Source organism: Dipodomys merriami, unplaced genomic scaffold (assembly GCF_024711535.1).
Source record: "Dipodomys merriami isolate MVZ:Mamm:240054 unplaced genomic scaffold, mDipMer1.0.p SCAF_35, whole genome shotgun sequence".
NCBI classification, from domain to species: domain Eukaryota; kingdom Metazoa; phylum Chordata; class Mammalia; order Rodentia; family Heteromyidae; genus Dipodomys; species Dipodomys merriami.
The window spans coordinates 10,739,706-10,765,301 of NW_027205048.1; the positions used below are offsets into that span (position 1 = coordinate 10,739,706).

General features: G+C 39.8%; 1 protein-coding gene across 2 annotated transcripts in view; it reads left to right on the forward strand.

Annotated features, from left to right (window-relative positions):
• Inpp5f (inositol polyphosphate-5-phosphatase F) overlaps positions 1–25,596 on the forward strand; it is a 92,932-nt gene that overhangs the window by 36,094 nt on the left and 31,242 nt on the right. For both annotated transcript variants that reach the window (XM_069988153.1, XM_069988152.1), the window contains exons 3-6: positions 16,634–16,770; positions 23,177–23,305; positions 23,507–23,674; positions 23,752–23,808. In XM_069988153.1, the coding sequence (XP_069844254.1) occupies positions 16,634–16,770; positions 23,177–23,305; positions 23,507–23,674; positions 23,752–23,808 (491 nt within the window). The remainder of the gene's footprint in view (positions 1–16,633; positions 16,771–23,176; positions 23,306–23,506; positions 23,675–23,751; positions 23,809–25,596) is intronic.

Here is a 25,596-nt window from a genome sequence, read left to right on the forward strand (position 1 = left end):
TGGGGCTGGGAATGTGTCTGTTTTCCTCTTGGGTGGGTCCCTGTGTACTGACCTCAGGAGGGATTGTTTGGAAATACTCTGATTTAACAGATGTTCATGGTATGCCTTCTTTGTGCCAAAGCCTGTACCTAGTGTTGGTGACTTCAGTGTGACAGAGTTCTAGAATCATTTACTCAAGTCTGTGGCCTAGAGTTATTACCCAATCATACAGTTTTATCATTACAAGCTTAAGGTTTTGAAGAGAAGCATTAGGGAGCTGTGTACCCAACAAGGTAGGTGGGGCTGAAGGCTTCCCTGAGGAAGTGATGTATGACTTGAAGACTGAAAAATGAGTATGTGAAATGTGGGCTAATGGACAGGGGTGGAGGCAGTGGGAAGGGTGAGGGATGAGAGACTGAGAAGAAATGGAGTGGCAGAGTAAGCCGCTGTGCAAAAGAACACATGATTGATGTGTTTTCATCATTTATTTTCTGTTTAATGTCCGGGATATAGCCATATCTTTAAACACACATTTATAAAAAGATTGCTTTAGGCTGGAGATTGATTTTAAATGGATCATAAAAGCCCTTCAAGTCCAAATGCATTCTGAAGATTGAGAAGAAGATTAGCTCAATTAGGATAAGAGCTATCTGAATAAAAAGCACAAAGATTTGTTAGCAATTATGTATATATATATATGTATCATGATATATGAAAAATAGTCTGGAGAGAAAATTGTCAGGAGTCTTGACTAATTTGGCAATAGACTCTTTGTTTAGTAATTAAGTGAATTATTCCTCATAATACTGAACAATCACAGATAAAATTCACTCAAGTAGATCTCATTCATTAAAATTTGCTCACCATTTGCTCTTCTTCCACTTCTGAAGTGGTGAAGCAATCTTAGTTATTAAGATGGTAAAATGCATTATTGCGCATGATTTAAAACTGATTGTAGTCCTGTCTATGGAGACCTTCTTGCTATGGTGCTAAGGACAAGAAATGCTTTGTGTTTCAGTGCTGAGTATACAGAATTCAGTGTTACTACCATTGTTTTAATACCTACCTATAAGGCCATTGGGAATCCCCATTCCTTAAGAATATTAGATTCCCACGTAATTGTAACCCCTCTTTACGGTATTTTCACAATAATAATAAAAGAAAAGAATATTAGAGAAGCCAGGTGGGCCATTTGGAGCTAGCTTCAGCCTCTAGAGTTTTCCTATTACAGATCTTTTAGATACACCTTTGTTTGAATCAGAGTTTTATTGTTTGTTGTACATTATATTGTACAGAAGTAGATTGTTTTAATGTCTTTTAACAAATTACCTTATTAAAAATATATGGTGATTGTAGCTGGATGCTGGTGCTCACATTTGTAATTCTAGCTACTCCGGAGGCTGAGATCTGAGGATCCTACCAGCCTGGGCAGGAAATTCCATGAGACACTTATCTCCAATAAACTACTCAGGAAAAGCTGGAAGTGGCTTAAGTGGTAGGGGACTAGCCTTGAGCAAAATAAGCTCAGAGATGGTGCCTAGGCCCTGAGTTCAAGCCCCAGGACTGGCACCCCCCCCCAAAAAAAAGAAAATGTGTGGTGTATGTATATATGTATATGTGTATTTTAATGATGGTTTCATAACTATAAATTTATTAAGATCATTAACTTGTAAATTTACAAATAGATTAATTTTATATGTAAATTATATCTCAATAAAACCATTAAAGTTGGATGTGGTAGCATATACTTTTAATCCTAGTACTTGGGAGGTAAAGACAGGAGGATCATGGATTTGAGCCCAGTCTGGGCTACATAATGAATTCCAGGGTAGCCTGGACTACAAAATACAACATAACACAACAAAACACCTTCAATCCCCACAAAACCTCAACCATTAAATGTAACTAAGGCTGGTTTGTGATGGCTTATTCCTATAATCCTAGCTACTCAGGAGGCTGAGATCTAAGGATTGTGTTTTGAAGCCAGCCTAGGCAGAAAAGTCTGTGAGACTCCTATCTCCAGTTGCAAATATTTTACTTAAGCCAACTATTTGGCCAAGTAGTAGAGTGCTAACTTTGAGCAAAAATGCTTAGGGGCAATGCCAGGCTCTGAGTTTAAGCCCTACGACTGGTATGTGTGTACACATACATTTCACTAAGAAGATTTTTTTAATAGCCTCTTGTAATTATTTTAATTAAGAAAATGAAAGCTGAGGATGTAGGTCAGTGGTAGATCTTTTTAAATTTTCTGTATTGGATTTTGATCACAAAGTGGTCATACTTGCTAGGAAAATGTTTTATGATTAGAGTCATGTCCCCAGCCTTTTTGTTTTATTTTCTTTTCCAGATAAGGTCTTAAAGCTTTTGCTGAGCCAGTCTTGGATTATGATCCTCCTACTTCCGCCTCTCAAGTAGCTGGGATTACACCACCCCTGGTTTATTTTTGAGATTGGGTCTTTTGTTCAGGTTGAGTTTGAATTCCATCTCCCAGGTTGCTGTGATTACACATGTAAGCCACTATGTCTGGCTCAGTGGTGGAATTTTTTTTTTTTTTTTTTTGGTGGTTGTTGGCCTTGAACTTAGGGCCTGGGCACTGTCCTTGAGCTCTTTTGCTCAAGTCTAGCACTCTTACCACTTTGAGCCACAGCTCCACTTCCAAGTGGTAGAATTCTTGCCTAGCACTCAGAAGACCCTTGGTTTGATTCCTAATACTTAAACAAAACTAAACCCAAACAAAAACCCTAAAAAACCCAAACCAACCAAAGTAACAATATATTTTGATACTTGAGGTGATTCTCCACTCTCCCTGTCCCCCCTCCATGTTCTGAGGTTTGTTTAGAATATTTACATCATAACAACAGGATTTTTTTTGGGGGGGTCCGGTAGTGGGCCTGAACTCTGAGCCTGGGTGCTGTCCCTCAGCTCTTCAGCTCAAGGCTAGCACTCTACCACTTGAGCCACAGCGCCACTTCTGGCTTTTCTTTTTTTCTGCTTATGTGGTACTGAGGAATCGAACCCAGGGCCTCATGCATGCAAGGCAAGCGCTCTACCACTGAGCCACCTTCCCAGCCCAACAACAGGATTATTAGTAGTAGCAGCATTATTAGTATTATTATTTTCAGTTGTGGGGCTTGAACTCAGGATCTGGGCGCTCTCTGTGAGTCTTTTTGTACTTAAGGCGAATGTTGTACCACTTGAACCACAGAGCCACTTCTGATTTTTGAGTGGTTAATTGGAGAGTTTCATGGGAACTTTTCTGCCTGGGCTGGATTTGAATTATGATCCTCAGATCTCAGTCTCTTGAGTAGCTAGGATTATAGGTGTGAGACACCAGTGCCCTTCAGCTCAAGGCTAGCGCTCTACCACTTGAGCCACAGCGCCACTTCCGGCTTTTTTTTTTTTCTGCTTATGTGGTGCTGAGGAATTGAACCCAGGGCCTCAAGCATGCAAGGCAAGCGCTCTACCACTGAGCCACCTTCCCAGACCAGGATTATTATTATTACTATTTTTTTTTGTCAGTCGTGGGGCTTGAACTCTGGGCTTGGGCCCTGTCCTTGTGCTCTTCAGCTCAAGGCGAGTGCTCTACCGCTTGAGCCACACTGCCACTTCTGGTTTTCTAGTGGTTTATTGGAGATAAGAGTCTTATGGACTTTCCTGCCCAGGCTGGCTTTGAACCGTGATCCTCAGATCTCAGCCTCCTGAATAGCTAGGATTATAGGTGTGAGCCACCGCCCGGCTCAGGATTATTATTATTTTTTTTCACATATAACCATGCCCGACTGGCTTGTTTATTGGAGAAAGGGATGTGGAGTAACAATGTAAAGACCCTAGGTTGGGAAGAACACCCTTCCCTCCCCATATGTGCCCACTGCCCCAAATAAAAAATAACCAACTCTGGGGAGCAGCCGAGACAGTGACCTGGGACAGGGGAAGGAGACACCGAACTCAGGATTATTTTTAACATGATATTTTTACCAAAATGATCTAGAATGCTATTCAAATAGCTATTTTATATTTATTTGCTCATTTATGAGGATCTCAGAGTTATTTTAGAAGTTTTATAAATATATATGTATGTATATATATATATATATATATACACATATGTGTGTGTATATATATATATATCAGCCATGGGGCTTGAACTCTGGGCCTGGGTGCTGTCCCTTAGCTCTTCAGCTCAAGGCTAGTGCTCTACCACTTGAGCTACAGTACCACTTCTGGCTTTCTGGTGGTTTATTGGAGATAAAAGTCTCATGGTCTTTTCTGCCCAGCTGGCTTTGAATTGTGATCCTCAGATCTCAGCCTTCTGAGTAGCTAGGATTACAGGCATGAGCCACTGGAGCCCAGCTAGAAGTAATATTATTTATTTATTTATTTATTTATTTTTTTAATTTAATTTAATTTTATTTGAGAACATACTGTACAGAGGGGCTACAATTACATGGGCAGGATATTGCATACATTTCTTACCAAGCATTGCAGCCTCCTCCTTTGTTTACCCTTCACCTCCCTTCCCCGCCTCCCCCCTAGAAGTAATATTTTTTAAAAGCTACATTTTTATTGCTGTGTACAGGTGGCTCATGCCTTTATTCTTAGCTACTCAGGGGGCGGAGACCTGAGGATTGAGGTTTGAAGCCAGCTCGAACAGGAAAAGTCTGTGAGACTTTTATCTCCAATTAACCACCAAAAAGCCAGAAGTAGAGCTATGGCTCAAGTGGTAGAACACTAGTTTTGAGCAAAAAGCTCAGGGACAGCACCCAGGCCCACAGTTCAAGCTCTATTACTGGCACAAAACCAAAGAGCAAAAAAGTTATATTTTGTTGGTATATAAGCTTCTGGTTATCTTTAGGGAGAATTTATAACTATAGTTTGGCTGATTGGTCCTAGTTGAGTCATGAAGGCTTTGAGTCATGGAAGAAGACAGCTAAATTGTATGAGATGAGTACATCATCCCACCTTCTGATTTCCTTTACTCTCTCCAGGTACCTAGCCCTGGTGCTGAGTGTTCCTGCCTCTAATCTGAATTGTAGTTTGTTTGGTGCTTGTGTTCCAGCTTTTAGCTAGAAACAGTATATCATGTGGTCGCATAAGTGCGATCCATTGTCTGAGTTCTTCCAGAGGTTCATTAAGTCAGCATACCTGTCTCTAACAGGCATGGCAGATTGTTAGGTTTTTAGGCAGAGATAACTTCAGAGGCAAGTAGCTTGCCTTAGGCAATTCTACATTTTTTCTTCTAGTCATGAGTCTGATTACCTTTGAACTCCAGTTTCCTCAGTAATTACTATGGCATTGATAGTAAATTTTGTTTTAGCCTCAGAAAGAGAATTATGATAAAATGACTATAGATTGCAACCAGTTATGAGGACAGCATAAAGAATCTCATTGAAAGATGTTGATCACTAGGGCACTGGTGGGCAGGGAAAGAGTAAGCAGTGCAGAGGGTTTTTCTGAGCAAACTATGATCTATGCATGACTGAAATACCATGGTTAAAACTTGTTTGTACAATTAAGACACACCAAGAAAAGAAAGAAAGAAAAAAAGAGAGAAATAGAAATGAAAAAGAATGAAAGGGAAGTAAAACTGACTGTGTTGGGGATGGGTACTGGAGGATAGATGGAGGAAGGATGGAGGGCAAACCAAGAGGGTAAATGAAGATGAATGTGAACAAAGTAATTTATTTGCATGAAAGAAAATAGAAGAATGAAACCTGTTGAAATTATTTTATGAAAGGGGAGTGGGTTAAAACAGAGTGTAGAGGGCTGGGAAGGTAGCTCAGTGGTAGAGCACTTGCCTTGCATGCATGAGGCCCTGGGTTCGATTCCTCAGCACCACATAAGCAAAAAGAAAAAAGCCGGAAGTGGCGCTGTGGCTCAAGTGGTAGAGCGCTAGCCTTGAGCTGAAGAGCTGAGGGACAGTGCCCAGGCCCAGAGTTCAGGCCCCACGGCTGGACCCTAAAAAACAAAACAAAACAACAACAACAAAAAACAGAGGGTAGAGAAGGTGATTCAATTAGGATACATTGTATGCATCTATAGAAATGTCACAATGAAATTCTCCTTGTAAGGTAATAAAAATGACTGTCAGGGCCACATTTTTTTTTTGGGGGGGGGGGTCTGGTCGTGGGGCCTGAACTCTGGGCCTGAGAGCTGTCCCTCAGCTCTTCAGCTCAAGGCTAGCTCTCTACCACTTGAGCCACAGTGCCACTTCTGGCTTTTTTCTTTTTGCTTATGTGGTGCTGAGGAATCGAACCCAGGGCCTCATGCATGCAAGGCAAGTGCTCTACCACTGAGCCACCTTCCCAGCTCCCAGGGCCACATATTAAAATGTTTCATTTACTCTCCTTTCTTTTTTCTCATACATACTTTTATTGGCCTATATTAATTGTACAAAATAATGGATTTTGAACTTGGCCCTGATGACTCACAACTGTAATCCTAACTTTTGAGGAGGCTGAGATCTGAAGATGGACGTTTGAAGCCAGCCTGAGCAAACAAATCAGATAGACTTTTATCTCCAATTGACTAGCAAAAACCTAGAAGTGGAGGTATGGCTCAAATGATAAGTCACCAGCTGTGAGTGAGAACTTGAGGCCCAGAGTTCAAGCCCCAGTATCATCACACAGGAAGGGAGGGAGGGAGGGAGGGAGAGAGATAGATAAACACAGGCACTGGTGGCTAATGCCTATAAACCTAGCTATCCAGGAGGTTGATATCTAAGGGTTCTAGTTCAAAGCCAGTCCTGGCAGAAAAGTCTGTGATACTCTTAGCCAGAAGTGGGGTGTGACTCAAGTGGTGGAATGCTATCCTGGAGTGAAAAAGCCAAGTGAAAGCACAGGCCTTGAGTTCAAGCCCCAGTACTGGTACAAACACTGCTGGTGGCTCATGCCTGTAATCATAGGTCTCAGGAGGCTAAGATCTAAGAATTGCTGCTCAAAGCCAGCCCAGTCACAAAAGTCTGTGAGACTTTTATTTCTAGTTCATTACCAAAAAACCATAAGTGTCATTGTGGCTCAAAGTGGTAGAGTACTAGCCTTCAGCAAAAGAGCTCAGGGACAGCTCCCAGGCTTTGAGTTCAAGCCCCACAACTCCCCCCCACAAAAAATAAAGTTACATTGTGATATATATATATTTTTTTGGGTCCGGTCGTGGGGCCTGAACTCTGGGCCTGAGTGCTGTCCCTCAGCTCTTCAGCTCAAGGCTAGCACTCTACCACTTGAGCCACAGCGCCACTTCCAGCTTTTTTTCTTTTTGCTTATGTGGTGCTGAGGAATCGAACCCAGGGCCTCATGCATGCAAGGCAAGCGCTCTACCACTGAGCCACCTTCCCAGCCCCACATTGTGATATTTTTATATATACTTATGAGCTTTATGAATATTTTGTTATCACCTCTTTTCCCCATCCTCTTCCGCTTTTCCAGTGGTGTATGTATATATATACATATATATCTGATATATATGTATATATAATATACATGCAAGATATGATACATACATATACTAGTAGGATATATAAGTATATAACGTGTATTCTAGTGTCACTTAATCTTGATGAAGGTAGAGTACAGCAGATCCCAAATGTGATCAGGAGGATCTTGGCTTTGAGACTTTTGGGAAAAATATTAGTGATACCTCAACAACAGGTTGATATGGTGACACATGCTAATGATGCCAGCTGTACATGAGGCATATATAGGAACATCCCAGTCTGAATAGCCTCAGGCAAAGATATAAGGGCTCATTTAAAGCAAAAAGCAGCTGTTGTTCAAGTGGTAAAGTGCCCAGCAAGTGTGAAACCCTGAGTTCAAACCCCATCATTGCTCTCCTCCAAATGAAGTAAAAATTACTAATTAAAAAAAATATATAGAATAATAAATTCTTGCTTACTTAATCTTGATTAGTAACAGCCATTCACAGCTAGAAAATGAAGATTATTTAATTGATTCTGATATCAGGTTTGTTATGGGCTGTGGTCTTGGGCCTATTTGTGTAGGGGTCAATCACCTTCAACCTCGAAGCATTTATTTGTTTTTTTTTTTTTTTGCTGGTCATGGGGCCTGAACTCTGGTCTGGGCGCTGCCCCTCAGCTCTTCAGCTCAAGGCTAGCGCTCTACCACTGGAGCCACAGCGCCACTTCCGGCCTTTTCTGTTTATGTGGTGCTGAGGAATTGAACCCAGGGCCTCATGCTTGCAAGGCATGCACTCTACCACTGAGCCAACTTCCCAGCCTGAAGCATTTATTTGTATGCCACTTGTCAAAGCAACAGTTTATCTTTATGATGATAAATGTATCATGAATAAAAATCTTAATTACTCTTACTATGCTGGGATTTAATAGACAGGAAACTATGTAATATAGTGTTTTAAATAAACATTTAATATGGTGCTGTATGTCTGTAGTCTTAGCTACTGGGGAAACAAAAGACTAGAGGATCTTGGAGGCCAGCTTGGGCGAAGTTACCATAATATTCTATCTGAAAACCATATATATATATTTTTAAAGCAAAGGAACTGGGTGCCAGTGGCTCATGCCTATAATCCTAGCTACTCAAGAGGTTGAGATCTGAGGATCATGGTTTGAAGCCAGCCTGGGCAGAAAAGTCCCCATGAGACTCTTATTTCAATTCACCACCCCAAAACTAGAAGTGGCACTGTAGCTCAAGTGGTAGAGCTCTAGCCTTGAGCACAAAAAGGCTCAGGGACAGTGTCCAGGCCCTGAGTTCAAGCCCCAGAACCACCACCACCACCAAAAGCCAGAGTGTGGCTCAAGTGGTAAAGTGCAAGCACAAGATTGGCCGTGAGCTGAGATCAGCCCTCAGTACTGCACCCAAAAATAAATAAATAAATAAATAAATAAACATTTGAGAAAATATCTTAGAACTTTAAGGGCTAAGCTTGTTATCTGGAAAATGTAGTTTTATCTACAAAATAAATTTTCCCAATGATACTTTTGTCTTATTTTCCCCCTAGTTTTCTTGTTTTTATTAAAAAAATTAGAATTGTTATTATGAAGGTGATATACAGAGGGGTGGCAGTTATATAAGGCAGGTAAAGAGTACATCCCTCCTTTTTTCCCCCAGAACTGAGGACCAAACTCAGGGCCTTATGCTTGCCAGGCAAGTGCTCTTCCACTGAGCTAAATCACCAACCCGAATACATTTCTTTGCAAATTTGTTAATTTATCAAGGACTACTGTATCAGGTTGGAAATTGTCCATGGTGTTTTTTTTTTCTGAAGTCCTTAGACTCAGCTCACTCTCTTACATACACACTCACTCTCTTACATACACATTGTCTGAACAGGATTTGGGATTTTTTTGGACAAGGACACTCCCATTGAAGACCACAGGCCAACACCATACCACACCACCCTGCAATTCAATCTCAGAATGAAGCTGCAGTTTCTATGAACACCTATTGTTCAGAGGAAAGCACTTCAAGGTCGCCGAGAGTACATTTCTTTTTGGATGATGGATCTCTCCCCTTCCCTTGCTCTCCCCCAATTTTTCCCTCTCATCCCCACCCACAAGTTATATAGTTCATTTTCAACATAGTATCTAGTGAGTACACTGCTACATTTGTTCACCCTTTGTCCCTCCATTTTTGTACCTTCCCTTTTACTTCCAAAGACATGTAAATGAACAAACAGAACAAAAAGAAAACAAAAACAGCAAAAAAGGAAGAAAAAACCACTTTTTTGTTTTTTAATAGATTCAAAAGTTTATTTTTATAGAGTATAATATTGTTTAATTTTATGATGCTTTTGTTAAGGATTTAGCTCCAATTCTAAGCTTCATAGCCTAGACTGCATATCCTTCTAATCATGCCATTTGTTACTTGTGAAATAGAGCCCATTAAAAATGTCTCATCCTAGATCTCCCCATGAGTCATTATCAATTTTCTATAAATCCAGCTTAGGAAGCTTTAGTAAGCAACAGAGCAATTATAAGAAAGATTTAGTAGCTACTGTGTTTGGAAGATGGACCAATCTATAATAATTAGCTTTTTAGTCACTGAGAACATGTGATGTACTTTTAACTAGTAGGTGCCTGAGCCTTGAAGATCAGCACTGCTGTGGTGTGTTTTTGTTTGTCATTTCATTTCACTGATGTATGGTGCTTCCTGATGGATGTTCAGAGCCATATGGTACTTTATTTTCATGAGTGGAAAAAAAAGCATTTCCTAAGTGTAGTTAAAGAATAGCAATGGCTTTAAATACAAAATAAAAAATTGTGTTAAATATACCAAAAACTCATTCTTCTCCCCCCCTTCCCCTGCTCCGCCCATCCTGGGGCTTGAACTCTGGTCCTGTGGGTAATTCCTGAGCTTCTTTGGCTTAAGGCTAGTACTCTACCACTTGAGCCACAGCACCACTTCTGGCTTTTTATGAGTACTTTATTGGACAAAAGAGTCTCATGGACCTTTTTGCCTGGCCTGGCTTCTAACCATAATCCTCAGATCTCAGCCTCTTGAATAACTAGGATCATAGATGTGAGCCACCAGTGCCTGGCAAAAAAAAAAATCATGTCTTTAATAGAAAATTAAATTTATTCATTTTAGTATACAAGTCTACCCTGTAAATCAGTAGTAAATCAGTAGTAGAACACTAGCCTTGAGCACAGAAGCTTAGGGACAGTGTCCATGCCCTGAGTTCAAGTCCTAGGACTGGCTAAAAAAGTCTGCTTTGTAGACTTGCTCATTCATTTAAAAGTAGCAAATGGGGTGGGGGGAATGGGAGAAAAACAAAGGAGAGAATAACAAGTTAAATAAGAAATTTGCTCACTACCTTACCCATGTAACTGTAACCCCTCTTGACAATAAAATTAAATGTTAAAAAAATGTACAAAATGATCAATTAGTAACTTATGCAAAAGGTATCAGTGAAATTCACTCTTTTGGCTGCATTTAGAGTTCTAACAAAGGCTTATAAAAATGGTAGAATCCTCCAAATTGGAGCATACTTTGTCTTGAGATATGGAATTGATACAACCTAATTTTAATTGCGATTAAGTAATTACATAAATTTTACAGTATTGTGGGATAGTGATAATTAGGTAAAATCACAAACACATTTTAACCTTCACAAGGCAAATTGTCATTATCATAGTCTATATATAATGTTTGTGAATTCTATGGGCTTTGACAGTACAACCCATCAGCTGCACTGGACATTGATGAAAACAAACTAAACAACTCAAGGGTAGCGATGGGAGGGAGGAAATGAGAGGGAAAGAGGGAACAGCTTACACTAAGCAAAAGGAAAGAAATGTACATATCACCCGATGTGGAAGAAATAGGTGTATTATCAGAAATTATTTCTCTTTCTTTTTTTTTTTTTCAGAAATTATTTCTTGAAGCTTGGTTTTTTTTTTTTTTTTTTTTTTTTTTTTTCCTGTTGTGGGGCTTGAACTCTGGGCCTGGGTGCTGTCCCTCAGCTCTTCAGCTCAAGGTGAGCTGTACCATTTGAGCCACAGCGACACTCCTGGTTTTTCTGGTGGTTAATTGGAGATAAGAGTCTCACAGACTTTCCTGTCTTGGCTGGCTTTAATCTCAGCCTCCTGAGTAATTTAGGATTATAGGTGTGAGCCACTGGCACCCAGCTATTTCTTGACATTTTGAAGATTAGGAAGTCCAGAGTAAGGGACTTATTGTGCTTCAGAGATGACCTCTTCTCACATCTTGACTTTTTTTATTTTTGGTCGATCGTGGGGCTTGAATTCTGGGCTTGGGTGCTGTCCCTCAGCTCTTCAGCTCAAGGTGAGTGCTCTACCACTTGAGCTACAGCACCACTTCCGGTTTTCTAGTGGTTTATTGGAGATAGGAGTCTCATGGACTTTCCTGCCCGGGCTGGCTTTGAACCTTGATCCTCAGATCTCAGCCTCCTGAGTAGCTAGGATTACAGGCGTGAGCCACCGGCGCCCTCTTCTCACGTCTTAAGACCTCACGTGTAGAAGAGGTAAGGGAACTCTCCTCCTTCTCTTATAAGCTTACCAATCCTTCCTGTGAGGATGGATAACCTAAGCACCTACCAAGGTCCTACTTCCTATTACTATCATACTGGGAGTAAGACCTTTCAGCATATGAATTTAGGAGTAGGGACACTCAATTCAGCTGATAGTGTTCCACCTCGGCCCCTCAAACTCATGTTCTTCTCACATGCAAAGTACATTCGTTAATTCTAGAAGCTACCAAAGTCTTGTTCAAACATCAGCATCAACTTTAAAGTTTAAAACATAAAACTCGTCTAAACATCATATAAATTCAGATATGAGTAGCAGTCAAAGTACCATTCATGCTAAGGCAAATTACTCTGCATCTGTGAATCTGTAAAGCCAAATAAGTTATATGTGCTCCCAGAATACAGTAATGGAACAGCCATAAGCTAAGACATTGTGTTCCACTACCCAAGCTCCTTAGGGCTTGAGGATAATCCTTTATAGGTTAGTGTTCTAGACCCCTTGGCTACTAGGGTAGAAATCCCACCTGTCAGATCTACTGAAGAGGGGCTCCTACTGCACTTCACAGTCTACCCAGGAAAGCCTGCCTCCTTAGGGTTCTGCTGAGTAGCCCTGTCCTAATGGCTTTGGGTAGAGGCCATCTGGCTTGTTGAAGGTGACACTAGTCTCCCCCCTTTTAAAACCGATCACCATCTCTGATGATCTCTGAATTACCTTTGGGGGTCATAAATGCAAAAGGGATTTAAGAAAATAAAAAGTATGCATGGAATGAGTGAGACAAATAGATACATGGTAGATTACTAAATATATCAGTAATGATACCTATGTACAAAAACCAAAGATTTGCATACTGGAAAACAAAATCTGTGTACATTTCAAGACAAATGCTGTATATGGTGTGTGTACGTGTGTGTAATGTCGCCAAAAAGGCTGAAAGTAAAAGAATAGAAAAAAACTAAACATCCTATAAAAACTAATGTAGCTATGCTAATAGCGAAGCAGAGTTTAAGGCAAGAAGCATAGAGAAACATTTCAAAAATAACAGAATATTCAAGTTACCAGAAAGATAGAACAATTAAAATTTTGGGTTGGGAATCTAACCAGGTGTAGAACACTTGCCTAGCATTCACGAGGCACTGAATTTGATTGCCAGCACTGAAAAAAAAAATTATACGCGCCTAAGCACATCTCAGAATATATAAAGAACAATGAATCATTTGGCTTACGTTTTTTACTTTTAATGTCAATTTGAAATGACAGAGAAACATGTTAAGTGTTCTTATTCACAGCTTGACAGAACAAAGGAAAGGTGAGCAGAATGTAATATCAGAACATAATCTCTTCTTTTCTTCTCTTCCAGTATATCACCATCCTCTGAGATATAGTTGAGACTCTTCCATGGTTCTTTGAAGCATAAACTTCAGAAGTACTTCAGGAATTTAACTCTATTTGAGCATTACTTGAGAGTAAGCCAGGTGCCCGTGGCTCATGCCTATAATTTGAGCTACTCAAGAGTGCTGAGTTATAAGGATCATGGTTCAAAGCTGGCCATGGCAGAAAAGTGCCCATGAGACTCTTATCTCCAATGAACCACTCAATAACCAGAAGTGGAGCTGTGGCTCAAAGTGGTAGAGCTAGCTCTAGCTTGAGCAAAAACAGCTGAGAAACAGTGAGCTTCTAGGCCCTGATCAAGCCCCACAACCGGCCAAAGGGAAAAAAAAAGACTCAAGAGTAGCTAATATCTACCTCTGCCTTCATTGGCATGTCATATTATTAGTTCCTGATCACACAACTGTGAGTATGAGGCAGCTGGGTGCTTTCTGTTTCTATACTTAGGAGTAGTGGATGTAGAAGATGTAACTGATTCCAGGAATATAGCCTGTAATGTTGGGCTATGCTAAGGACTCAGACAAGTAAGAATCATTAGCAGACACACCTCTTTTCATTTTTACCTTTGGTAATTAGGTGAATGTTTATATTTATAGACTAGGAAAGGGTCTGAAAGAGCTGAAGCAGTAGTGCCTGTAAAATAATTTACAGTTACAAGTAATTTTTTAGCTATCAAGTAAAATTGAAAGGATTAATGCCAAGAATGTAATGTAATCATTTACTTTATATCTCTGCTTTTCTCCTTATTTGAACTAACAAAATGGTTAGTGGAGCAGATTGAAAAAATTTTCCATGAGGTAAGACTAAAAGTGATCAAAGGGCATTTTAGTGTTATCTGTAATGTTTAAACTTCAAAAAATTGAAAAATACCTTATAGAATTAACATTAATAAAATGATGGCTAAACATGCTTTATTGGGAAATGTATATAACTTCTATATATCAATAGGATGGATAGGCATGTCTAGAAATATGTAGATGTAATACTACCTAGTGATGAGGTCATTTATAGGGAGATGTGATGGTTAATTTCATGTCAGCTTGCCTGAGAAGGGATGCCCAGATAGCAGATGCAACATTTCTGTGTGTGTGTGTGTGTGTGTGTGTGTGTGTGAGAGAGAGAGAGAGAGAGAGAGAGAGAGAGAGAGAGAGAGAGAGAGAGAGAGAGAGAGAGAGAGAGAGAGAGAGAGAGAGAGAGAGAGAGGAAAGAGAGACAGAAACAGAGAGGAACAGAGAAAACAGAGAAACAGAGAGAGAGCATTTGAACTACTACACTAGGATCTAACTTCACTAATGTAGGTAGTCATTACTGAGTCTATTGAGGGCTAGGATAGAGAAAAACATAGAAGAAAGGTCAATTTTCTCTGAGTCTGGATGTCTACCTTCTGTCTGTGGACATTGAAACTCTTGGTTCCCAGGCCTTTAGACTTAAAAACACCAGCCTTCTGGTTCTTAGATTTTCTTACACTATCAGCTTCCCTGGACTGAGCTTGCATTTATACCCCTGGGCTCAGCTGAGTTTCAACACTGGATTTAGCTGGAGTTACATCACTGGACTCATCTGAGTTATACCCCTGGACTCAGCTGAGTTACAACACTGGATTCAGCTTAGTTAAACCACTGGATTTAGCTTGAATTTCACTACTGACTCAGCTTGAGTTAAACTATTGCACTCAGCTTTAGTTACACCACTGTACTCAGCTTGAATTACACCACTGGGCTCAACTAAGATACCATTCTGAGAACCATGTTGCCAGGTGGCACAATCAGTGTGCAAACATCATAGTGTGTAGTTACACATACTAGATGATACTGGTGCCTAGCCTGTTGATTCAGTCAGGAGAAGCAGTAAGGATGAGATGTAACAGAGTAACATGGAGTATGTTTTACACTAAACCAATGATGGGGCCGAGGATGAATGCTTGCCTATCATGTGTGAGTCCTGAGTTTAATCTCGAGTATTGCCACCCCCACCCCCAAATCCAGTAAAATAATAAGTATAACATGTCATCTACATAAAACCAGCACCATAGTTATTTATTATTATTAGACTATTAGGTAAAGTATATGGTTGTATGTATTATACTCTATGCTATCAGTAGCACAATAGGTTTGTTTACACCAACATCATTCATCACTTCAAGTGGAATAATATGTTGAGCTATGACATTACAACATCACTAGGCAATTAGATTTTTTCCAGCTCCATTATAATCTTATGAGACCACTGTCATTGCCTGACACATGTGTCACATGACTGCACAGCTGTATCACTCATATATATAATATTATATATTATATAAATACATACACACATATATGTGCATATATATGACACCAGGTTTTTCACTTAGTAATCATTAGGAATCATTCTTTATTAGGTCATAGAAAATTTCTAATTTTCTGTGTGTGTGTGTGTGTGTGTGTGTGTGTGTGCATGCGTGCGTGTGTGTGTGTGTGTGCGTGTGTGTGCGCGTGCACGCAGGTTCTGGGGCTTGAAATCAGGGCCTGGGCACTGTCTCTGAGCTTTTTTGCTTAAGGCTTTACCACTTGAGTCACACCCCCACTTCCGGCTTTGTTTTTTGTGTGGTCAGAGGTTAGAGTCTTAGGATTTTTTTTGCCAGGGCTGACTTAGAACTGGGATCCTCAGCTCTCAGCCTTCTGAGTAGCAAGGATTATAGGTGTGAACCACTAATGTCTCATTCCTCTAATTCTTTTTGTAAAGCTGCATAGTATACATTGTATGTATATGCCATGGTATGTTCTTCACTTTCTTATGTTCATACTTAGGTGGTTTCCAATACAATATTTAACAATACAAACTAATGCAAAGAATAGGCTTCAGTATGTAAGCTTTGGTTGTTGGGCTTATGCTTAGGGTAAATGCTCAAGAGTAGAACAGCTAGATTAAAAAGTAAGTGCATGTGTTGAATTTATAGGTACTGCTGAGTTTTCTTCCAGAAGAGTTGTATGTGTTGGTATTTTTACCAGGACTATTATATGAGAGAACATGTTTCTTTTTAAAAAATTAAAAAAAATTTTTTTTTATTGTGAAAATACCGTACAGAGGGGTTACAATTACATGGGCAAGGTAATGAGTACATTTCTTTTTTCTTTTTTTTTTTGGATCTGGTCGTGGGGCCTAGAACTTTGGGCCTGGGCTCTGTCCCTCAGCCCTTCAGCTCAAGGCTAGTGTATTTTACTTTAAGAAGTCACATTTTAGACTCTAGTTTTGTTGGTTATTGCCTCATTCATCCAGAACCATTGCAGTCTATAAATAGCAGATGTGAATATTTCTTTTCTCTTTCAGATCTTCCATGGTGGCTTATTCTAATTCGGCAGAAAGCACTGGTGGGCAAACTCCCAGGAGACCATGAAGTCTGTAAAGTTACCAAAATTGCTGTGCTGTCGCTTTCTGAAATGGAACCTCAGGATCTTGAACTAGAGGTAAGGCAAGATCAAGAGAAATTTTATGGAACCTTGGTAAAATGTCATAGCAAATGAGAAGATTTAGCTTAATAGATTAGGAACACACATTTTTCAGAGCTGGGTAATATATATATATATTGTCATAGGCCCTTGAACTCAGGGCCTGGGTGCTATCTCTGAGCTTTTTTGCTCAAGGATAGCATGTTACCACTTTGAGCCACAGTGCCATTTCCAGTTTTCTGGTGGTTAATTGGAGTTAAGAGTTTCATGGACTTTCCTGCCCAGACTGGCTTTGAATTGATTCAGATCTCAGCCCCCTGGGGAACTAGGATTATAGGCTTGGATAATATCTTTATTTTACTTTATTTTATTTTTGTCAGTTGTGGGGCCTGGGTGCTGTTCTTCAGCTCAAGGCTAGTGCCCTACCACTGGAGCCACAGCGCCACTTCCGGCTTTTCTGCTTATGTGGTGCTCAGGAATTGAACCCAAGGCCTCATGCATGCAAGGCAAGCACTCTACCACTGCACCTTCCCAGCCCCTGGATAATATCTTTAAAGTAATGTGTCCTGGGTTTTGAAACCTCATTTTAGTTGTAGAATCCTTGTTTCAAAACCTGTATAAACTAGCATATCAAACACACATAGAAACAATATAGAATTTGAAAACTCCCAATCTGAAGGGGAAGCAGAATCAGGAAGTGGAGAGTTAACTTTTACTGTATCTTTTTTTTTTTGGGGGGGGGGGGGAAGGAATCCGGTCATGGGGCCTGAACTCTGGGCCTGGGCACTGTCCCTCAGCTCTTCAGCTCAAGGCTAGCGCTCTACTACTTGAGCCACAGCACCACTTCCGGCTTTTTTCTTTTTTCTTATGTGGTGCTGAGGAATTGAACCCAGGGCCTCAGGCATGCAAGGCAAGCGCTCTACCACTGAGCCACCTTCCCATCCCCTCTTTTTTTTTTTTTTAACCTCTATTTCCTTCTTTATTTTGCTGGTTCTAGGGCTTGAACTTTGGGCACTGCCCCTGAGCTTTTTTGTTCAAGGCTAGGGCTCTACCATTTGAGCCACAGCTTCACTTCTAGCTTTTTTTGTAGTTTAATAGAGCTAAGAGTCTCATGGACTTTCCTGCCCAGGCTGGCTTTGACCTGTGATCCTCAGATCTCAGCTTCCTGAGTAATTAGGATTACAAGCGTGAGCCACTGGTGCCCCATCAGATCACCAAGGATAATGGTGGAATATATGATATGACCCTTACCAACTAGAGGTAAAAATAACTATGCAAGAGGTGTTTTGTCTGTCTTAGGGACTAGTTGGATATACCTTCTATAGAGGTAGTTTCAGAAATTTGTGCTTGTGCCTTTTCTTCTCTCCTTTTAATACTGTTTTATGTTGAGGAGCTTTACAACAATGAACAGCATAATGGGCAAAATGTTGAAATTCATAGACTTCTTGCTAATTTTCTGACATGTTAATTTAGATCTTTGGTATCTTCATTTCAATTTTCATATTACTCTATTTAAAAGACCTTTTAGAACTTAATCGAACTTAATCATTTATGTTTTCCTGTATATAAAGGAGAAGAAAACTGTTCTACTCAGAAATAATCCTGGTTAAAACTCTAGAGAGAGCTGGATGCCTGTGACTCCTACGAACTCAGGAGGTTGTGATCTGAGGATTGTGGTTCAAAGCCAGCCCAGGCAGGAAAATTCATGAAACTTTTCTCCAATTAAGCACCAAAAATCCAAAAGTGGCCCTGTGGCTCAAGTGGTCGAGCACTAGCCTTGAGCCAAAAAAGCTCAGGGATAGTGCCCAAGTGCCAAGTTCAAGCCTTAGGACTGGTGTGTGTGAACATGCACACATGCATGCATGTGCGCATGCATGCACGCACGCGCGCACACACACACACACACACACACACACTCCTTTCTCTAGGGAAAGCTGGGGAGGTATCTTGGTTGTGGGGCATTTGCCTACTATGGGCAAGGGTGTAGGTTGAGTGGTTTGCCTACCACAGACAAGGTGCTCCATTGGGTTGTTAGCATTTGCTCTTAAGGATTGTTATTTTCAAATGTTTCAGAATATTATTAATGATTTGTAGTTTTATGTATTTCCTTGACATTATTTTTGAACATACATGTCTTATGCACAGCAAAAGACTTCTTGAAGTTAGTTCTGTGCCTTCATTGTATGGTGGGTCTTTCTAACTGGGATGCCTAGTCTTCTGCCTTTATTCTTTTCTGAAGTATCCTCAGGTCACACTATGCTAATGTCTGGTTTGCCTTCTGTAATTGGAGCAGAAGCAATTTTATTTCAAGTTTATAGTATTAGCTTTTATTTTTCTACCTCAGTTGACATTTTGCCTGAGGTATATGGCTTGTTTGCTTGCCATTAAAAAAATAAGTTGGGTGCCGGTAGCTCGTGCCTGTAATCCTAGCTACTCAGGAGGCTGAGATCTGAGGATCACAGATCAAAGCCAGACCTGGCAGGAAAGTCCATGAGGCTCTTAACTCTGTTAAACTACAAAAAAAACTAGAAGTGAAACTGTGGCTCAAGTGGTAGAGCCCTAGCCTTGAGCTGAAGAGCTCAGGGACAGGGACCAGGCGCAGAGTTCAAGCCCATGACCAACAAAAACAAACCAAAAAACCCCCAGTCCCCCCAAAAAACAAACAAAAAATACTTCACATGCCAAAATTCATATAGCTCACTCATTTGAAGTATACAATTCAGTGATTTTTCACTTCCAGAAAGAGTCCTGCCAAGTAATTGCCAATCATTACTCATTTCCCCTAAAATGTGGGAGATCTTGATCTATTTCTGTGTATGTCATCTACTCTGGACAGCTCATATGAGTGGAATTAGACCTTAGGTAGCTTTTGTGATTGACTTCTTTTAGTTAGCATAGTGGTTGCAAGGTTCATGCTTATTGTAACATACACTGGTGCTTTATTCCTTTTTATTACTAAAAAAAATTTCCTTATGTGATTGCATCACATATTTTTAAAACTCATCATCACTTGTTGGAGATTTGAGTTTTTTCCATTTTTTAGCTATTATGAATAGTACCAAATTTTGCATACACATTTTTGATGGAGATTTATTTCTCTTGAGTCTTTACCTTCGGATAGAACTGTTGGGACATTTGGAAATTCTGGGTTTAACTTTTAGAGGAACTGCTGGGACTATTTTTATTAAAAATTCATCTATATAAGAGTATCAGTCTGTAGGATTCAGATAAATGCAAGCATATATGTTTCTTAAAAAAATACTTTTTAAAGTTTTATAGGCTTCTGTCTTCTTTCTGTATATCTTGTTTGCTGTATCTCATTGCCTTAAGAGATAGCTACATATTAGTTTTCCGTATTAGTTTCCCACCACATATCTGTTTAAAGTTTTATCTCTAGGTGGGTATAGATAACAACTTAGAAAGTGAGAGAATGTATTTGCCTTTTTTTTTTTTAGTCCGGTCATGGGGCCTGAACGCTGGGCCTGGGCGCTGTCCCTCAGCTCTTCAGCTCAAGGCTAGCACTCTACCACTTGAGCCACAGCGTCACTTCTGGCTTTTTTTGGGGGGGGTCCGGTCGTGGGGCCTGAACTCTCGGCCTGGGCACTGTCCCTCTGCTCTTCAGCTCAAGGCTAGCGCTCTACCACTTGAGCCACAGCACCACTTCTGGCTTTTTTCTTTTTGCTTATGTGGTGCTGAGGAATCAAACCCAGGGCCTCATGAATGCAAGGCAAGTGCTCTACCACTGAGCCACCTTCCCAGCCCTGTATTTGCCTTTTCTTAAGCAACAAGCAGCCACCTTTAATCTCTGTTGTGAAGAGTAACTTGCGATAGCAATAAGAAAACTGTAGGAGTACCTGCCTATGTGTGCATCAAGGTGTGGTAATCATGTAATATGCAGAATTGCCTGTGCCTTTGGGAAGGGAAGCTGTCTGTGCTGTTGGTCCAAATTCCCAATGCTATGTCTAAACCCAGTCTTAGGACTGCAAGGGATTCCAAGAAATAATTTTGTCTATTCCCTGATTTTTATATTTTTTTCCTTAGAGCAGGACTGAGAGACTAGGCTATACTTTTTTCCCTTAAAAGTAATTATATAGGGCTGGAAAGGTGGCTTAGTGGTAGAGTGCTTGCCTTGCATGCATGAGGCCCTGGGTTCGATTCCTCAGCACCACATAAGTAGAAAAACCTGCAAGTGGTGCTGTGGCTTAAGTGGTAGAGTGCTAGTCTTGAGCTGAAGAGCTGAGGGACAGCACCCAGGCCCAGAGTTTAGACCCCACGATTGAAAAAAAGAAAAAAAAAGAAAAAGTAACTATATAGTAGATTAAAATAATTCACTGAAAAGGTTTCTATTGATAGTAATTTTCCATTTCTGTTTTAAGAGATAGAAAGGTTTCTGGTTAAGATAGAAAGATGAGTTTTGCCTTAAAACATTTTTTTTTTTCTACATTGGGTTTGAACTCAGACCTTCATGCTTTCTAGGTAAATGCCTTATCACTTATCACTTGAGCTACACCCTTATTAGCCCTATTTGCTTTAGTTATTTTCCAGTTAGAGTCTTAGTTTTTGCTCAGGCCAGCTTTTGGGCTGTGTCTTTGAACTCTCAGTCCTCCTGCCTTAGCCTCTCAAAGGATTACATGCCTGTAATCCTACCATGCTCAGACCAGTAAAGCATCTCTTAATGGGAGTTCCCACTTAGTACTAGAAATAAAATGACTATGTTGAAAAAGTGGAATCAGGTTGCATGTTATTAATAGAATTCTTAGGCACTTTTCAAAACATTTGCTTCATATGTTGAAATTGCATATAAAACCCTGTCTCTAACTGGATTGGAACTTTCTTATTTTCTCTTCTCTACATAGCTATGATTCCTCTCTCCTTCATTACCTTCATTAGTGGGACCCAGCTTTCATTTAACTAATTTCTGGGCACAAATGTATATTATTCTTCTGATTTCATTAGTGCATATAAGAATAGAAGGAAAGGGGATGGGAATATGGTCTAGTGGTAGAATGCTTGCCTTGCATGCATGAAGCCCTGGGTTCGATTCCTCAGTACCACATAAACAGAAAAAGTTTGAAAGTGGCGCTATGACTCAAGTGGTAGAGTGCTAGCCTTGAGCAAATGAAGCTCAGGGACAGTACCTAGGTTCTGATTTCAAGCCCCAGGACTGGCAAAAAAAAAAAAAAAAAAGAATAGAAGGAAAGTTATCAGTGGAAGTGTCACACTTTTAAGGTTCCTAGTAGAACAGATGCAGCAGATCCTCTCAACCAGAATGTCCAGTTATTTAGAATGAATAAATATTTAGCACAGATGTATGTAAAGTAACAGTCCTGAGACATCAAAAATGTTTATTTTGCAATGTATTTATTTTTAGATGCCAGTTTCAAAACAAATAATATTAACTAGAACATTTAATTCCTCACTTAGATAGTAACTTAAAATCATAGTTCTAACTCGAACTTTTTGCATTTAAATCCTAAGTATATCCTTCCTTGAAATTTTTTTGTTGTCCTTCTCTCTCTTTCTTTTCTTTCTTTCTTTCTTTCTTTCTTTCTTTCTTTCTTTCTTTCTTTCTTTCTTTCTTTCTTTCTTTCTTTCTTTCTCTCTTTCGGTCTTTCTTTCCTTTCGGTCTTTCTTTCTTTCTTTCTTTCTTTCTTTCTTTCTTTCTTTCTTTCTTTCTTTCTTTCTTTCTTTCTGTCTGTCTGTCTGTCTGTCTGTCTGCCTTTCTTTCTTTCTTTCTTTCTTTCTTTCTTTCTTTCTTTCTTTCTTTCTTTCTTTCTTTCTTTCTTTCTTTCTGTCTGTCTGTCTGTCTGTCTGTCTGCCTTTCTTTCTTTCTTTCTTTCTTTCTTTCTTTCTTTCTTTCTTTCTTTCTTTCTTTCTTTCTTTCTTTCTTTCTTTCTTTCTTTCTTTCTTTCTTTCTTTCTTTCTGTCGTGGTGCTTGAACTCTGGGCTTGGGCACTGTCCCCTCGCTCTTCAGCACAAGGTGAGTACTCTACCGCTTGAGCCACAGTGCCACTTCTGGTTTTCTAGTGGTTTATTGGAGATAAGAGTCTCACAGTTTCCTGCCCGGGCTGGTATTGAACCTTGATCTTCAGATCTCAGCCTCCTGAGTAGCTAGGATTACAGGCGTGAGCCACCAGCGCCCAGCCTGTTTTTCTTTTTTTAATGTGGTACTAGGGTTAGATTTCTGGGTCTTGCAATTACCAGGCAGACTCTACCACTTGAGCCATACCTCTGGCCCTGTGTTGCATGTTTAATGTGACTTCTAATCATTGAAAGCACAGCTGTATTCTTTATCCACTATCACTAATTCTTGAAGTACTTTAATCCAAATATGTGAGTAATGCATTCACTTGTACTCTTAGCCTTGAACATTTAGCAAGCTGAACTTAATAATGTATTATCTTTTTCTCTCTGAATTATGTAGCTCTGTAAGAAGCATCATTTTGGAATTAACAAACCAGAGAAGATTATACCATCTCCTGATGATTCAAAGTTTCTACTGAAGACCTTTACAAATATTAAATCCAATGTGTCTGCTCCTAATAAAAAGAAAGTAAGAGCTGTTTTGCATTCATTCTTGATTAGTCTTAAGTCAGAAGGTACTTTGGTTGGTAGTAAATTTATTTTCAATCCATTTGTTATATTGAAGCTCTTTTTTTCTCAGATCTTTGGGATTATTCTTACTTGAAAGTTTTGGATCATCCAAATATATTACATTCTGTTCCTGCAGTAATAGGAAATTTATTTTCTATAGGTTAAAGAAAGTAAAGAGAAGGAGAAGTTGGAGAGAAGATTACTTGAAGAGTTGCTGAAGATGTTCATGGATTCAGAATCCTTTTACTACAGCTTGACCTATGATTTGACCAATTCGGTACAGAGGCAGAGCTCTGGGGAGAAGGACAGCTGTTCCCTGTGGCAGAAGGTACCACCCATAGCTCAAGCAGCGTCCTGTCTGGAACAATAATGTGTTTCTAAACTTTTTTTTCTTTCCTTTACTAGGTTGATGATCGATTTTTTTGGAATAAATATATGATACAAGATCTTATAGAGATTGGTGTGAGTAATTGTTTTTTTAAATATCCTTCCTGTTGGCAGTAACTTTTAGGCAAATGCTTTTTAATTGTGTTAAGATAAATTGTGAAATCTTACTTTAATGTTTTCCCCTGTGTGGAAGGGAATCATTTAACTAGGAAAAACTACTACTCTATTTTAAGGCAGTTCATAATTTCACTGCTTCCCTACTGGCCTGTTTAGCTGGTTCCCATAGGAGGGCAGTAATATAAGGCTATGGAACTCAGGTCCTTAGAGTTTCTGAAAAGAGGTATTTTGTTTGTATCCATTGTGAGTGTTGGAGCTCAGTTTTCCTGTAATGAAACCACTCTGGCTTCTCATCTGGGATTTGAGGTAAGCAAATCTCTTAAGGCCAGTTCAGCACTGCCAGTGGTTAACTTAGGGAAGACATAGAATATGATGAGATCGCTAGTCTGTTTCTTTACTCTGTCACATGTATTGGAGAATTATAACTGTACAAAGACTATTTACTTGTTGAGTCAACAAATTATTTATTTATTTATTATTATTTTTTTTTATGGTTGGTCATGGGGCTTGAATTCCGGGCCTGGGCTTTGTCCCTCAGCCTTCAGCTCAAAGCTAGTACACTACCACTTGAGCCATAGCACCACTTCTGGCTTTTTCTGTTTATGTGATGCTGAGGAATTGAACACGGGGCCTCATGCATGCGAGGCAAGCACTACCACTGAGCCACCTTCCCAGCCCCATGTACCACTTAGTTTTAGACACTAAATAAAACAGGCAAATGGATGAATAGGCTCACAGAGAACCTTTCAATTAACCTTTCAAAATTTTCTCCTTTCACTCTCCTATCTGCCCATATTGGTAACTTGTGTAAATGATTTTAACTTAATTCTTTTGTTGTTGTTTGAGCCTGGGCTCTATCCCTGAACTCTTTAGCTCAAGGCTAGTTAGTGCTCTACCACTTTATGCCACAGCACCACTTCTGGTTTTCTGGTGGTTAATTGGAGATAAGAGTATCACTGACTTTCTTGCACTGGCTGGCTTTGAACCGTGATCCCCAGATCTCAACTTTTTCTAGTGTTGTCTTCAGCCAGCCAGCTATTATGTCTCTATTGAAAATGAGGCATAAGAGTATTCTCGTTGCTATTTATGATGGTACTCAAACTATGATCCTTAAAACCCAGTGACAGAGGACTCTGGTGAATATTTGTCCTTTATAGTGGCTCTGTGGAGTTCCAGTGTGTTTTGTAGTTTTTATCAGAGCACTTTTAACTTACTATTTAAAACAGACAACTTGGAATAAAAGTGACATTTGCTAAGATGTGTTTCTTTGTTTCTGTCAAGAACAAAATACAAATAACAAGAATGGTGATAAAAAATAATGAGTGCAGGCTGGGGGACATGGTTGAAATGATAGAGTTCCTGCCTAGCAAGTGCGAAGTCCTGAGTTTAAGCCCCACTACTACCAAAATTTAAAAAAAAAAAAAAAAAAAGAAGCTGGGCGGCGGTGGCTCATGCCTGTAATCTTAGCTATTCAGGAGGCTGAGATCTGAGGATCACGGTTCAAAGTCAGCCCGGGCAGGAAAGTCTGAGACTCATCTCCAGTTAACCACCAGAAAACCAGAAGTGGCACTATGGCTCAATTGGTAGAGTGCTAGCCTTTAGCTGAAGAGCTCAGGGACAGCGCCTAGGCCCAGAGTTTAAGTCCCATAACTGACCAAAAAAAAAAAAGAATGATGCAAGTAGACTCTGTACAACTACATTATTAAATAACCTTCCTAAGATTCTTTTCTTCAGGCTCCATAAATC